The 16,567-nt window shown below is 34.4% G+C and overlaps 1 protein-coding gene across 4 annotated transcripts in view; it reads right to left on the bottom strand.

Annotated features, from left to right (window-relative positions):
• Positions 1–342: 342 nt before the first annotated feature.
• The window catches only part of Fndc3a (fibronectin type III domain containing 3A), a 174,516-nt gene continuing 158,291 nt past the window's right edge, over positions 343–16,567 (bottom strand). For all 4 annotated transcript variants that reach the window (XM_047552169.1, XM_047552170.1, XM_047552172.1 and 1 more), the window contains 9 exons: positions 16,141–16,246; positions 15,871–16,046; positions 13,750–13,863; positions 12,671–12,820; positions 12,281–12,564; positions 11,964–12,176; positions 9,450–9,616; positions 8,118–8,245; positions 343–1,482 (listed from right to left, as the gene is read on the bottom strand). In XM_047552169.1, the coding sequence (XP_047408125.1) occupies positions 1,168–1,482; positions 8,118–8,245; positions 9,450–9,616; positions 11,964–12,176; positions 12,281–12,564; positions 12,671–12,820; positions 13,750–13,863; positions 15,871–16,046; positions 16,141–16,246 (1,653 nt within the window). In that variant the 3' untranslated portion in view covers positions 343–1,167. The remainder of the gene's footprint in view (positions 1,483–8,117; positions 8,246–9,449; positions 9,617–11,963; positions 12,177–12,280; positions 12,565–12,670; positions 12,821–13,749; positions 13,864–15,870; positions 16,047–16,140; positions 16,247–16,567) is intronic.

Consider the following 16,567-nt stretch of genomic DNA (forward strand, 5'->3'; position numbering starts at 1 on the left):
CAACATTAACCACATGCAATCAACATTTGGAACAGTATCCAAACAGACATTACACATTAAACATTAGTTTTTCAAGAAAGAAAGCAGCTTGAAGTTTACTGGTGCAAATTAATTTTGTCTTCAGATTTGGTGCCCCAAACAAAAAAGGTTAGGTTTGATTATGAATTTTGATGGTGATGGCAGTAGTTATAGGAGAAGCAGCAAAATTTATGGGAGTTCTTCAAAATTAGCCTATACCAGAGAGGTGGAAGAGATGTGTGTATATATATTTCTACACTAGGTCTGTATAGTTTATATATATGCCATATATGTATGTGTATGCCCTTACAAACCATACATATAGTCCAAAGGCTCACAAAACAAGCCAAGTAGGTTTGAAATTCAGAGTTGGTTTTATGATGATTTTTTTTTTTTTAAAGTTACTACCTAAAAGTCTGTTTTTCCATGTTCTCAAGACTTGAAGAGGTACTTTTGGAGTAAACATTGAAATATTTTTAGGCCAAGTAAACTGCCTGTGCTTTCTTTAAGTGACTTATCTGTGAAGCCATGAATATATACTTGTAATGAAGAACTCCACATTTATCAAACAAGAAGGTTCCTTTTCACACATATTCTTTCATCCAGTTTTTGCTAAGCCCCTCCAGTTATTCATCATAATCCCACTTACCAAATAATTAAGACAAATGAGGAGGTAGAAATATAGCACTAGATTGCTTTCACAGCATCAGACTTTAACATTTTAATATAGCACATTAGTGTAAATTCTAGTCATTCTGAATTTTTCACTTGGTAATAATATTTATCAGGTTATCATTGTTTCTCTCATGGTGACTGGTTGAAATTATCAATTATAAATTGTTGTCTCTTAGAAAGTTTGTTTTATAAGAAGGCATGTCAAAAAAAAAAAAAAAAGAGAGAGAGAGAGAGAGAGAGAGAGAAGTCAAAGTACCAACCAAAAACCCACCCCAAATTGATATTTCTGTGGCTTGCATTCTAATAAAGTGCCAGCCTCTACCTAACAATATGAGCACTGAAAATGGCAAAAAATGATGTGCTATAGTTTCAATGCCAGTGCTAAATGCCATCGTTTTTGTAAAAGCGTTACAGAAATAATTTTAGTACATGACAAAATAAGATGTAATACAGTGTTAAAATAAAGTTATATTTTCACTTGATTACAAAGTACTGAATGATAAAGGCAATCAAAATGGAAAAAAAAGCAAACAGCACAAGGATGACAGCAGCACACTGCTCGTCACTAAGTGTGCGCCGGGTCCGGGTGCTTTCCACAGTGTCTCTGTTGGTGCTGGCTGGTGGTTCTGTCCTCTGAGAGATGAAGAGCACCGTGGTGCTGTAGGGACCTACTAGGTCCTGGTGCCCCATAGGATCTTGGCACTGGCGAATGGCACACACTCTGAAGCGATATTCACAGTTCAGTTGGAGGCTGGAATACCGGAAGGAAGAGTCGGGACCTTTGTAAATCTGTCAATGAAATATTAAAAGGAAGAACTGTATGGAGTTTGACCAGAAAATGTGTTAACAATGACTAGTTTTAGAATTATTTTTGACATGAAAGTTAGTAAATATCATTGATTTTATTTTTTGCAATACTGGGGATCAAACCCAGGGGTACTATACCACTGAACTATATACCAAGTCCTACTTTTATACTTTGAGACAGGGTCTTGCTAAGTTGCTGAAGGTCTTGCTAAATTGCTAAGATCCTATCTGGGAATGTGGCTGAGTGGTAAAGTGCCCCTGGGTTCAATCCCCAGTACCAAACCAATAAACAACACATAAAACAAAACAAAACAAAACAAAACAAAAACCCCACACATCCTACCTACAAAAAAAAAAAAAATTCAGAGATCTGTCAGAGAGGAGAAATATCTTAACTATATTCATTATAGTTCATTATATTCATTATAGTTAACTATATTCATTATAGTTATGGTTAGAGCTAATTTAAGGAGGTTAATATACTTATTAATGAATATAGTTAGAAATTTAGGTAGGTTTAATGTAAGAGGGGCCACTTTAGGAGTATAACATTAAAATAGTATTAAAGGAATTCTGATCATGTGTGATCCGTGGATAGGACATAGGCTCTAGCTGTACATAGGGCTATGACGTCCTGATGTAGTACTCCCACCCCCTTTTCTGGTACTGGGGATGGAACACTGAGTCACATCCCCAGCCCTTTTAATTTTTTAATTTTGAGGCAGGGTCTAGCTAAGTTGCCTAGGTTGGTCTCAAACTTGCATTCCTCCTGCCTCAGTCTCCTGATGAACTGGGATTACAGGCATGTACTAGTGATCTCAGCCTGATGTATTTTTTGTGAACCTATAAATGACTTTTGAAAGAGCTGGGTGCAGAGGGCTGGGTGGAAGAGCGCTTGCCTCTTATGTGGGAAGCACTGAGTTTGATCCCCAGCACCACATAAAGATAATAAAGATGTGTCCACCTACAACTAAAAATATTAAAAAAAAAAAAAAAAAGGACATATACTATTTAAAAAAAAAGAGCTGGTAGGGAAGAAAGAAAAAGGACTATATATATAAATAGTTATAGATGGACACAACACCTTTATTTTACTTATTTTTATGTGGTGCAAGGATGGAACCTAGTGCCTCACACATGCTCTACCACTGAGTCACAACCACAGTCCCAGGACCAAGATGATCTTGTCGATGCCCATGATACTAATGAAGTGAGGAAGAAGTTGGAAAAGAGAAATTAGAAAGATGATGATATCGAGTTTTCTCAATTTTGTGTTTCAAAACGTTGGGAAGATCTGAAGGGAGACATCTAAACAGCTGGAGATACAGGATTAAAGAGAACAGATTAACTTGGTAGAGCTAATTTAAGGAGGTTAATATACTTAAGAGAAGCGATTCAAATAAGCCTCATGCTTGAAATGAGCTGGGTTATATTTTAAAATGAGAAGTAAGAATTAAAATGAATAACACCACTTCTATCCCTCCCCCCTCATTACATGTTTGACCTTAAAAGAGAAAATAAAAATTTGAAATTCAAAATTTTTTTGGTTGTTAGCTGCTATTCAGATAAATTACATATAATTCAAACAACATAGCCCTTTATATTTGTTATGAATTTATTATCTAGTCACAGATAGAATGAGGCAAATATCAACACAGATTTACAGTTAAGGGAATACCAAGTAAGAGATTACCTGGTAATTAACTTTGCATTTTAATAGGGAACTACAGATTAAAATGTAAGCTTATGAAGTTCGTATGTGTCCAGTTAGCCAAGAACTTTGAAATAGTATGCCAAATGCAATTGAACTTTACAGGGAAACCTTCAAAGAAATTTAAAATTTCATAAATTGATATCTATTTTAGTATTATAAATATTTTGTACCATAAAGAAAATAACAATTGAAGAATTAGGATCAAGAAAAATGAATCTGGTATCTTACCTGATTTTATCTATCTCTACATTCTAAAAACCCATTTCATTGGCTAAACTTAATTTACCAAGTACTCATACTAAAATTCAAAATAGTTATCTTCTGAAGACAAGTGCATGTGTTTATCATCAAAGGTATCAACTTTTGAGGCTGTTTTTTAACAGAGGAACAGATTTTAACTACCACTACTTCCTGTGTGTATTACATAGCCATATCTGGTTTTGCAGTGAATCATATGCACAATAAATATTATAGTTTAAGACAGTAATTTTAGCAATATATTACTTTTGAATTGAGTACAACTTAAGCCATCCCTTAACATATATTATGTATTTGATTAATTAAAAATAATTATAAGAACATATATGGCACATGTCATATAATGATACATAGTTACATAATGTGATTCTTCTTTAATTTGTTAACTTATAATTGTAAATAATTGTTTCATAGTGAGCAATACATTAAAACAGTAAAAATCCTCACAACTAAATATAGAAAAATAACCAGCAGCTTGTTTATCTTCTGTCTCCTTTATTACTGAGAAGGGAACTGTAAGCAGAGTCTTGAGCAGTTATAAAATTTACCGTGCATGAATTCTAAAATTTTTTGTGATAGGAACCATGTGAAACTTCAAACAAAACAAAACAAAACAAAACAAAACAAAACAGAATTATGCACTGGATTAGGCAAAGGGGAATGAAGGGGAAGGGAGGGAGGATGGAAATAGGAAAGGGAGTAGAATGAATGGGACAGAACTTTCCTATGTTCATATATGAATACACGACCAGAGTAACTCCACATCATGTACAACCACAGAAATGGGAAGTTATACTCCATGTATTTGTCAAAATACATTCTACTGTCATGTATAACTAAAAAGAACAAATAAAAAATATAAAAAATAAATAAAGCAAAACCACTCCCACAAAACAAAAAACAAACAAAAACATAATCAGAATTGTGGGCTCCATTCTCAGATAGTCAGTCATTAGGTCTATAAGCCACTCTGAGAACCCAGGTCTTGACAATCTGAATTTGGAAGCTTATGAAAGGAAGAAGTAGATTCTGTATGAATCCACGGTGTCAACAATTTTTCCTGCTATGATAGTATGTGCTAACTTGACTGGGGTAAGGGGATGCCCAGCCAGTAGGAGAACACTGCTTCACAGTATGTTTGTGAGGGCCTTTCTGAAACAGATTAGGCTATGAATTGGCTCAGTGAGTAAAGAAGGTAGTTTCCATCAAGGTGTTTGGCATCATCCAATCTTTAAATAGAACAAAAAGGCAAGTATGTTCTTTCTGGTTGGCTGGAACAGCATTTTTCCTGTTCTTGGACTCTGATGTTCATAGTCCTTGGGCCTTTGGATTCTTAGGAATTAGGGTTTGAACTGCAACTATACCACTGGCTTTCCTCAGCCCCAAGCTTACAGATGACAGACTGTAGAACTTAGCAGCCTCCGTAATTGAGCAAACCAATCCATCAAAATAAAATCATTTCTGAGATACTTCTATCTAAAGGGCCTGTTGGTTCTGTTTCTATTTAGACCCCTTACCTACCAATACCAAAAGTGCTCTAATTTTTGAAAGGGGTGTCAAACTCTCTCCACTACTCAAGTCCATGTACAAGGAGAGGCTGGCCTTCATTCTTAGCTCCAAAGGTGGGCTCTGGTTGGTTTAAGCCCTAGCATAGTCATTGGTCTTTGAAATTTTAGTGCTTTCTTTAAGTGCATGAATCAAATTCTCTACTGCTAGGTGAAGACACTGAAGACAGTGAGAGAAACCAAGTCCCTGATGATTTCATTCAGTTATTGGACCAACCAAGTCTGCCTACCTTTTTGGTTTTTCCCTATGAGGATTTACACTTAGTTGCTCAAACGACAGCTCTTAGTTTTCCTGGTACTTGCAAAACTCCCAGCTTGTTGATCTGCTTTGAAAGTGTCTCTATTGCCTTCCAAACTTTCCACACCACCTTGTTACACCATCTAAAATGCCATTTTTGGTTAGAAAGCATTTGCTTTTAAAAACGAATACACTTAAGAGAAGCTTAAAGAGTCAGTAGATATTTGACACATAAATTTCCCAAAGTGTGTTTCTCCTAATAACTTGTAAGGTCAGTTATATATGTATATAGGAGTTAGCATGTATGTGAGGGAGGAAGGGAAGAGTACAGATTGTGGAGAATGGGGGCAATTCCAGATGAAGTGCTATTGACAGACACAGGGCAAGAAGACACCAAAGGTTTGGAGGAAAGTCATTGATGAAAAATGGATGAAGAAAGGTAAGAAAGTAAAGCAATCGATTTGTTTCTAAGCTTGGCTCAGGGTCATAGATACTTGCTGCCAGGCTAATTTCTCCACCTTAAAGATATCAACAATTCTTACTGCTAAAGAATGAAGACCCACCCATACCTGGCTTTTTCTACAACATACTCCATCCTTGAGCCTGCTGAAGTCACACTTTAAAGTTCATGGCTCCCTTTAAGTACTCCAGTCCCTGAAGTATTAGTTATATGACACTACTTTTGGAAATATTCCAAAGTCCAGCTGGAATTAATTATTCTTCTTTGTAAAACAAGTTTTATATTTATTATGACCTTTCACTGGTTAAGTAAAATGTTACCATTAAAATGGTTAGGGCTGGAGTTGTGGTTCAGTGGTACAGCACTTGCCTAGCATGTGTGAGGCACTGGGTTCAATCCTCAGCACCATATATATTTAAATAAAATAAAGATCCATTGACAACTGAAAAAAAATAAACCAGTTAATATGGTCTCCCCTATAATTCCTTGTACTTAACATTTTATGTGTTGCATATCAAATAAATTATAAATAAAATGCTAAACTCCATAAAATAAATTGGCCTCTTAAATGGCTTTTAAACTTCTGGAATACAAGTTGTAAGTTGTAAAATTTTATAAATTTTTAAGAGATTTAGATGAGCATCTATACGATGAAGTTCTAAGGAAATCATTTAAGTTTTACAATGTATAATCTAAAGTAAGTTTAGTGAATAAAGGGTTAATTTAGCTTTTATGTTATATTAGAATTAGCACTGGTGTTTCATGTAGTGACATTAAAATTCATATACTACTCAAATGTGGGGTCCCTATTTCCTTTAAACATGCTAATAAAATTACACTTTCTTTAATATTAATTTTGCTTCCTCCTTGGAAGGAAACTTGCTTATCAGAAAATTACATTTCAAATCTAATTACTGTGTAAATTTGCGGATGGCTTAATAAAGAAAAACAATCATGTGCTGAATTTAATCTAACTCTTTGGATCTTTTGTAATTCTAGTTAAGATGTTATGTGTCTATATTTAACACAATTTGAAAGAAAAATATATACTAAAAATTCTATTAATAATTAGAACAGCACAGGATGGAATAAAACAGACGGCTGATTTTCTAGTGGGAAAATAAAATATAAGATACAGAACAATTAAAACAGCCCACATTAAGAGTTCTCAAAAATGAAGGTTGACAGCAAAAAAAGGACAGTAAGATGAAATGCTTACAGACATTGTCAGAGTCATATTTATTTTAAATCAGAATGGACAGAATGCCCTTATTTTATTTATTTTTATGTGATGCTAAGGATCTAACCCAGTGCTTCACACCGCTAGGCAAGTGCTCTGCCACTGAGCTACGGCCTGAGCCCATGAGTCATATTTTTTTTTTTTATAACAAACACTGACAACTCCCCACTCTACCTAGGAAGTTATCTTCAAAATTTCTCTGCTAAGAAGGCAACACTTCCTCTAGATTTCCATTAACAACTGTTTTACTGCTATATTTAAGCAGTATATAATAATGATGATTATTACTATTGTTATGTGACTATTCTGGTCAAAATCCTCCATTTGCTTCTGAAATCGCATGGAGTTAAAGTTATTGTATAGCCTTTAATGTCTGTCCTACATGACATTCCTATAATCTTCACATCACATTGGCTTCCTTATAGTTTATTTTCCAAAATGAGTGTCATTTAACTGTCTTTAGAGCTTGAAGTGCTTAGGAGGGACCCTGAATTCTCAAGTGTGGCTTCAGTAAGGCTCAAGAAGGGAGTAAGTAACTGAGGAGGGCAGGTATTGGTAGGTCTTTATTCTCTAGCAGCAGCAAAACTGTTGACTACCATTAGCCACCAGACTTCATCAGCAATTCTCTCTAGGGTTCCCTCTGTCTCACTCATATTGGCCTTCTTATTGTTTGTCAAATTTAACAAACATGTTCTTGCCTCAGAGCTTCTTCTTGGAACACTTTTTTCCTCATATCACTTCTCATGGATCCTTCTCCCTGTAGTACTATTTCTTTTACCCTATTTTATTTTTTTCTCCAATGCTCTTAGAACTGTCTGACATACTATATACTGATGGTGTTTATTTGCCTTTAATATGTCTTCTTCCAAAAGAATGTAAACTCCATGGACTAAAGACTTTTTGTTCAGGGCTATACTGACAGTTTAGCAGAATTCAATGAAGAGTTGTCAAATAAATGAATAACCTATTCTAATGTAGCTCATGTCCCAAATATTCTGAATCCTAAGATCTTTGGAACATACTCTATATTGAAAAATATTTCTAAATCAAAATGGTAAAGATGGTCAAATCTTGTACTGAAAATACATAAAAATGAAAAAAAGATAAAATAGATATCCATAAAATTGTATCTTGGTACATACCTGTTTGAAATCTGAATCTTTTCCCATCATAACTTGAAGACTGTAAATAACTGGATCACCTTTCATCGGCTGTAAACATTCCCAAGTAATTTCACAAATGTGATCATTTAATTTCTCTATTTTGGGGGCTATAGGGAAGAAATATAAATAAGATGTGCTGATCCATTTATTTTTTAAAAAAACATTTTTATTTGTAGATGGACATAATACTTTTATTTATTTTTATGTGGTGCTGAGGATTGAACCCCACTGCCTCACACATGCCAGGCAAGCACTCTACCACTGAGCTACAACCCCACCCACTTGATTTTTAACTTCATATATCATACTTGCTTTAATAAACATAAACAAACCTATAAAACCCAATAAACAAAATAAATATCAGTAAATTTTTGGTATCGGCATACAAGAAGTTAAGAAAATCAGTATTTTTTCTTTTTTAACCCAGGGGTGCTCTACCACTGAGCTACATACACCTCAACCCTTTTATACATTTATTTTGAAACAGGGTCTTGCTAAGTTGTTGAGGGTGGTCTTGAAGTATCTGAAATCCTTCTGCCTCAGCCTCATGAACTGCTGGGATTATAGGCATGCATCAACAAACTTGGCTAAAATCAACACTAAACTGGATGAGGGAACAGAATAATGTTCCCAGTGAAACTCATCAAAATTATTAGAAAGACTATTCAAGAAGAATCCCGTTAATTCTAGATCTGCTTAACAAATGAGCTCTTGATGATCCAGGATACTGTCCTAGAAGTCTTTGTGATGAGTCCTTGGAGTTCAAAGAACTTAAGTATTTTGGCTAAATGCACAAAATGCAATCCTTGCAAGGCTCATTTTAAAAAGAGTACTTTGAAATTAGATTTATGTATACAGAAATGTGTGTGTATATGTGTGCATATTTGTGTATAAATCTGATTGAAAAATCCAAAGCAAGTAAAAATTTGTTTTACTTAGCAGAAGACTTGCTTCTCCCTCTGAATGAATCTGAATGAATAAAACAGCAATGATTTAAAACAATCATATTTTATGCTTTTCTTCCTTAAAGTAACAATAGCAGAAACAGAAAATGAGCCTATTAGAAAACTAGTCTATTCGGTTTAGCATTTTTAATTGTTAAAGTGACCAGTGACAAAACCCAGTACTTGTTTAAGTATTAACGTGTCAGATAAAATAGCTTTTATTACTGAAGAAAATTCCCAGTAGGTAGGCTTGTCTGTATTAGACATATACTCAGTACTAAGTTTTAATAAAAGTAAACAAAACACTTTATGAAAATGTAAAATTGATTTATTATTAAAGAAAAGAACAGCAAGATGTATAACTTACCTTTCAAAGCAGCTGGAAGAGATTTTGGAGTAGTGAAAATATATTCTTGGGAGAAGGGCCCTTCTCCAGCTTCATTACAAGCTTGAATACAGAATTTATAGGATGTTGACTCAGTAAGTCTTTGTACTTTATATGTATGACATGGTCCTCTGTACAAGGATACAAACCTAAAATGGAAATAACTCTTTATTAATAAACAGACTTTTATAAAAATGTTTCAAAGTTACTAAAAAAGTACAGTTGGGTACATTATTTAGAAATAAGAAGTTACTGCAAAAATTTAAAGCCAGAATTGTTTGTCACTCCAAACACATTATCTTTTTGTTTTTCATCATCATCAGATGAAAATCACAGACTGATAGATTCCCAATTTGACTGAAAGTCTCTTACTAAATTTCACGTCCAACCACTCTTTTTTTCATTACTGGGGATTGAACCCAGGAGTGCTTAACCACTGAGCAATATCCCCAGCCTTTTATTTTGTATTTTGAGACAGGGTTTTGTTAAGCTGCTCAAAGCTGCACTAAGTTGCTGAGGGTGACTTTGAACTTGTGATCCTCCTGCCTCAGCCTCCTGAGTGGCTGGGATTACAGGTGTGTATTGCTGTGCCGAGCCGTGTCCAATCATTCTAAATTGGTTTTTCCTCAGGCACCTGGTAACCATGACTTTGTTTCTGATTGTAGTCTTCTAATATATACTTCCACAACATGTTTCTATTTTTATTTTTCTTGTCTTTAACTGGGAAAAAACAGAACTCAATTTCTAGGCAAAATTTTAGTTGATTTACATTTTCTGGAGATTTATAATAATTTGAGAAAATATGAAATTTCAAATAAATTATACACTTGGAATTGTTTGGTGGAAGTTTAATATTACATATTCTAATATTTTATCTATAAGCCAAGTGTTTCCCAATATTTTTTTACAGGCTATTTCTAAAATTTTTGGAAGTTGGGGAACAAATAATGAATGCTTTTATAGTGCTAACAGTATGAAAATTGTAGTCAGGTTAAAAGTGAAGAAATATTTAATGACCTGAAGTAACAATATTTCCAAGCAGCAATTATTAGATAAGCTTTGCCCTTTTTTTTTGAAAGTACTGGCTATTTTTTTCTTTTGCAGTGTGGAACTTAGAATGTCTAGTTTCATGTCTGGACATTCATCTTGCCAAACCAACAAATTAGCCACACTTCTATACCGCCAGCTTTTTAAATGCAGCTTACAAAGGCTTCATTTTGCTATCTTTGTCTCAATCTTTAGCTAAATTTTAGCACTCTACTTTTAGAACAGAATGTAAATATTTTATTTGTTCTTTTGTAACATTAAAAAAAAACCCTGTAAGATTAAAGTCGATACCCTTTAAAAAAAAGGAAAAAATTTGAGATAAAAAGCTTGAGCTAAACTGGGCATGATGGTGCATGCCTGTAATTCCAACTGCTTAGGAGACTGAAGCAGGAGGATCACAAGTTCAAAGCCAGCCTCAGCAATTTAGTGAGGCCTTAAGCAACACAGTGAGTCCCTGTCTCTAAATAAAATATTAAAAAAAGAGCTGGGGTAGCTCAGTGATAGAGCACCCCTGGGTTCAATCCCCAGTACCAAAAAAGACAAAATTCTAATAAACTGAGTGAATAGTAAAAAACCAAAATTCAAAAGTCTTAAAATATTATAATAGCTGTGGAGGGTATATGACATTGTTCATATGGGGTAAAACGTGAACAAGCAACCCTAAATTGGTATTTGAATAATTACTATTACAAATATTTTCAATAACACTATAACTCAAATGCAGGGTTTAGCTGGGCAGCATATGGCATGGTATACTGGAAATAGTATAACATGTACATGAAAATGTAAAAGACAGAAACCCATATAAGAATCTGAATGAAAGGGAGACTAGCAAAGAGACTAGATTAATCACAGGATTTACCCAAGACTGAACAGTAAGGAGCTGAACTGTGTTCACCTAGCGTGTAGGTCCTTCTGTCAGGGATGTGGAGGAGAGTAAGACATAATCCCTGCCCTTTAGGATCTCAGAGACCTTAAAGTAAATCACAGTCAGTTGCTGTGAAATTATGTCCTGCTGAAAATAAGTAACTTCAGAGTTATTTTGTAGACAAGATTACATTTTATGAAGCAAGTAAATGGGTTGGAGAAGAGATCCAAAGGAAAGCCCACTTAATTTTTTTCTAATTTAGCATTCCACTCAAATTATAAAGTATCTTCTAATATTCTTTTATTTTTAATTTTTTTTAGTTATTGATGGACCTTTATTTTATTCATTTATTTATATGTGGTGCTGAGAATTGAACCCAGTGACTCACACATGCTAGGTAAGCGCTCTGCCACTGAGCCACAACCCCAGCTCTCTTCTAATATTCTAAACACAGTACACTTAAAAAGGATTTCTTATGATAACTGCAACTGGTTCTGCAACCTTATTTACTTCTATAATTTATAAAAATTTATATATACTTAAAACCTAAAAAAACTATATTAAAAAAGTTAACGACCTACCTTCCATTCTTATCCTCCATCTGAAGGTGATACTGGATAGAATCTGTTGACAATGTCTTTGGGGTTCCTTCTCCCCATTTCAGCTTAAGGTTCTGGTGGTTAAAGGCAACACATTCCAGACGAGGTGGGTCAGGAGGGAGGGGCTTAGTTTTCAATTTTATCATATGGCTGAAAGGACCAGCTCCAAGGCTATTCAAGGCTTGAATTCGTATTCTAAGTTCCACATTAAAAAAAAAAAAAAAATTAAGTTTTTACAATCATTTTATTTTAAAGTATTTCTCTGGTCTAGGCAAAAATGAACATCTTTTAGAGTGTACCTGTATGTTGTATCTGGTTGTAAATTGTCTATTACATAGCTTGTAATCTTTCCCACTGTCAAGGGCTGTTTATCTCCAAAGTCTATGCTGTAGGCAAGGATTTCTGAACCATGATCACAAGGCTTTTCCCAGCTTATTGCAAGGGATGTAGAAGGTGAATAATGGAGATTTTCTATATCATCATCACTTATTTCTTGAAGACAAGTCACAATGGCAGGAACTGATGGTGGAGTCACACAAGCTACTACTTCACTGAAAGGGCCTGCACCCACAACACTCAGAGCCTACAAAGCAACAAAGCCTCCAAGTTAACAAAGACACAACCATGAAAATGCTCATGAAACAGAAAACTCTGGATGGAGTACAGGACAAGGAACCGATCACTTTTACCTGGACTCTGCAATAATAGGTGGTTGCTGGTAAAAGTCCCTTTAATTCATAACTGAGGCCAGGCCCACAATAACATATCTGCATACTTCCTTCAACTCCGCCCCACTCCAATCGATACTCAGTGACATCGGTTCCATTACTCAAAGGAATCTTTAAGTTAAGAAAAAGTATAAAGTTCTTAGTCTTTATATTGGCTAAATAACTTTTGGGCAAAAATGTTCTTTCCATAAGCATATTAAAAGCTCAATTATTTTTTAATTATTTAAAGAGTTAATTGAAATTTTCTTTGTTCTAATTAGTTATACATGACAGTAGAATGCATTTTGACACATCATACATAAATGGAGTATAACTTCTCATTCTTCTGGTTGGTTGCACATGATGTATAGTTACACGGGTCCTGTAATCACATATGCACATAGGGTAAGATCTGATTCATTCTACTATCATTTATTTTTTAACTTATTTAAAACATTCAAACACAATCAAAACTTCATTTTTATATTCTTATTTATTGAAACTCTGAATTTAAGACTGGTCAAAATTATAACTTTTGAATTAGAAGTAGAAATATGAGCAGGAGTCACTTTAGAAAGAGTATTTTAAGGTAAATATATTTCAAATAATTATATTAGGTAATATAAAATGTTAAACCACATACTAACATTTTTCTTGTTAAATTTCAAAGGAAACTGCAGATATGTTTATCATTACTGATTAATACTATGTACAATAAATACCCTAGGGATAACCAATATAAGAGAAGTAGAATTACACCAATTCCTATGAATGTTTGTTCTGAACATTAAGTTCACTACTGGCTGAAGTAGTTCAGCACTGAGACAAAGCCTTTCATAAAAATATAAAGCACATCATGAACAAGAGTCCAAAAACTTGAAGATATACCTACTCAAATGTTTCAAAGAGGAAGCAAAATTCACTTTGTACCATATGAATTTAACTAGAACTAATTATGTGTAATAATTTAGGAGGCAAAAAAGAACTATCTATTCTTTTATATAAACTATTCATTGCACTCATTTAGGAAAGTAAACATGTGTCAATGGAAATTACAATACCTCCCAATTCACTTGTGCACAAGTTGCAGATCTGCACGTTACTTGCGGGGGTTTGCATTGATCTGGTGGTCCAGGGGCTGTAGTAATATCACACTTTTCTGAAAATGGTCCAAACTAGAAAAACAACATAACCAGCATTTTTATTTTTCACCCTTTAATGTCTACTGATTGCATAGAATTCCTTATTTAAGGATTCACTAATAATTAAGTTCATCTTCCCTGCCTTTCAAGATTAATTTGGTCATAACATAAATCTACAAGCAATCACAGAAAGTAAAAAGATTTAATAATCATGAAGTGAAGGAGTGGGGAATTTTAAAGTTTCATTCACTATACTTTCTTCTGTCCCTCATTCACTCCATGAATTTTTTGTTGTTGTTCTTTATTTTTTATGTGGTGCTGAGGCTTGAACCCAGCGCCTCTCAAGTGCTAGGCAAGTGCTCTACCACTTAGCCACGACCTCAGCCCCTCATGAATTAGTTTTTGTAAGAAGGGCAAGGCATTAAGGAATTCAGTAGGTGAAAATAAGAAGGAATTATGTAAGGGATGAAGAAATGGATATCAATTAAAGGCATGGGGGATGGTAAGCATAAATTACATCTTAAAATCTGGAATAGCTCTAGAAGGGTCAAAAATGTATATTCTTTGGAAATATAGAAAGCAAATACATAATTTTTTATATTTATTTTTAGATGTTGATAGACCTTTATTTTATTCATTTATTTATATGTGGTGCTAGGTATCAAACCTAGTGCCTCACAAATGCTAGGCAATAGCTCTATCACTGAGCCACAACCCCAGCCCCTAGAAGGCAAATATTTAAGGTCATTTTGACAAGTTATCTCAAACCTGAAAACATAAATTAAGATATTAGTATTAAACATGCTATCACAAGATGTCCTTCATATAGAAAAGAATGACATTAAGAACTGCCCACAAAGTCTATAAATTTGTCATGGAAGAAATTTAAAAATGAGTTAACAGTGATAAATACAGAACTCAGTTGGAGCTAGGATATGAAATGTAGTACAGCCCACTAAAATCTGAAATGGGGAAAGGAGACTTGTCATTTAATTTGTAAAGTTTTAATTACTGAATAGTTCACAAAAACAGTGTCACCCCTTTAAGTAAGAAATTATTGCTTTGTCCTTAGGGAAATTGCCTTAATGAAGAGAGATAAGAAGTGCCATACTTTTTGTTTTTTTTGGTACTGGGGACTGAACCCAAGGACATTTTATCACAGAGCTACATCCCCAATCCTTTTTATTTGAGACAGGGTCTCACCAAGTTGCTTAGGGCCTTGCTACTTTGCTGAGGCTGGTCTTGAACTACTGATCCTCCTGCCTCAACCTCCTAAATCACTGGGATTACAGGTGTGTGCCACTGCATTTGTTAAGAAGTATCATACTTGGGTAGAAAGACCTTTGGCTCTGGAATCTGACAAGCCTGGGTTTGTAGCTCACTCTGTTATTTGTGTGTGTGATTATGGGCAAGGTCCTTGTGAGCTATGGATGTTATCACAACTTTTGTTCATTTTATAAAACTATATAGACACATAGGTAATATTTTAAAAATAATCCATACAAAACTACAAATGCTTAAAATATAAGACCCAACCCTTAGGCAAAATATAAATCACAACTATTTTCAATTTGAAGTAAATGCTGTGTATAATCAGCCTGTGGATGAAGTAAATCTTATTGGCATTGCCTGAAAGGTAAACTTTTAACACCACTGAAGAAGTCCCAAGTGTCACAAATTCATTTAAAACAAAAACAAAAACAAAAACAAAACCTTTATTTATTATTGACATTATTATTATTTATGTGGTGCTGAGGACTGAACCCAGTGTATCACATGTGTTAGGCAAGTGCTCTACCACTGAGCCCGAGCCCCAGCCCCAGTCACCCAAGTCTAATTCTAAGTGAGGTTTGAAAATAATAATTCCCTAACAAGTTACAGGACATACTAATATTTTTCTTATTATCAATACAGTATTATTAAAAATTGTAAAATTTGGAGTCATATGTTGAAATTGAAATTGAGAAATAATGGGTGGGTTGATACATGATAAAATGAAACACTATTATAATTAGGATTCAGTCAACATGGTCTTCTCACCCCCATTTTGTTAGCTGCACGCAGTCTAAAGCTGTACATCTTTCCAGGAAGAAGGCCGCTCACTGTACATTCCAATTCAGAGCCTTGGTATACTTCTCTGGGTTCATCTTTTTCTGGAGAAGACATTTCCACACCATAATAGGAAATAGGTGATCCACCATCAGCTAGAGGGGGTCCTAAGTGTGGAAAGATTTATGCAATTTATGTGATTTAACAAGATGAACACTTAAAGTGCTAACAATTGTAATTTATTACCAAAATGAAAATTACCCCATCGTAACTGTATTTCTTTTGCTTTGGGTCTACCCTGTAATCTTGGAGGGAGGCATGGGCCGGGAGGTACAGCTGGAGTCTGCACAAGTAAAGATTCAGAGACCTGCCAAAACAAAAGCAAAACCAAAACAAAAATGCCACAAACCAAATAACCAGACTGCTTTTGATAAACGAAAAGAACACAAACATAAAGACCATACCGAAAATTTGAAATAATACTTGAATATCAAACGAAAAGGATGAATGTTCTGCATAAAATAAAAATTTAATGATCAAAATCACTATTTTTATATACAAAGACATGTACCATGTGAACCAAAGCAAGTTACTGGAAAAAAACACCAATAAACCCTTCCTTTCTTTACATAGTTAAAAAACAGTAGAGTATGGTGGTATATGCTGTAATTCCAGTTACTTTGGAGAC

This window comes from Sciurus carolinensis, chromosome 5, assembly GCF_902686445.1.
Source record: "Sciurus carolinensis chromosome 5, mSciCar1.2, whole genome shotgun sequence".
NCBI classification, from domain to species: Eukaryota; Metazoa; Chordata; class Mammalia; order Rodentia; family Sciuridae; genus Sciurus; species Sciurus carolinensis.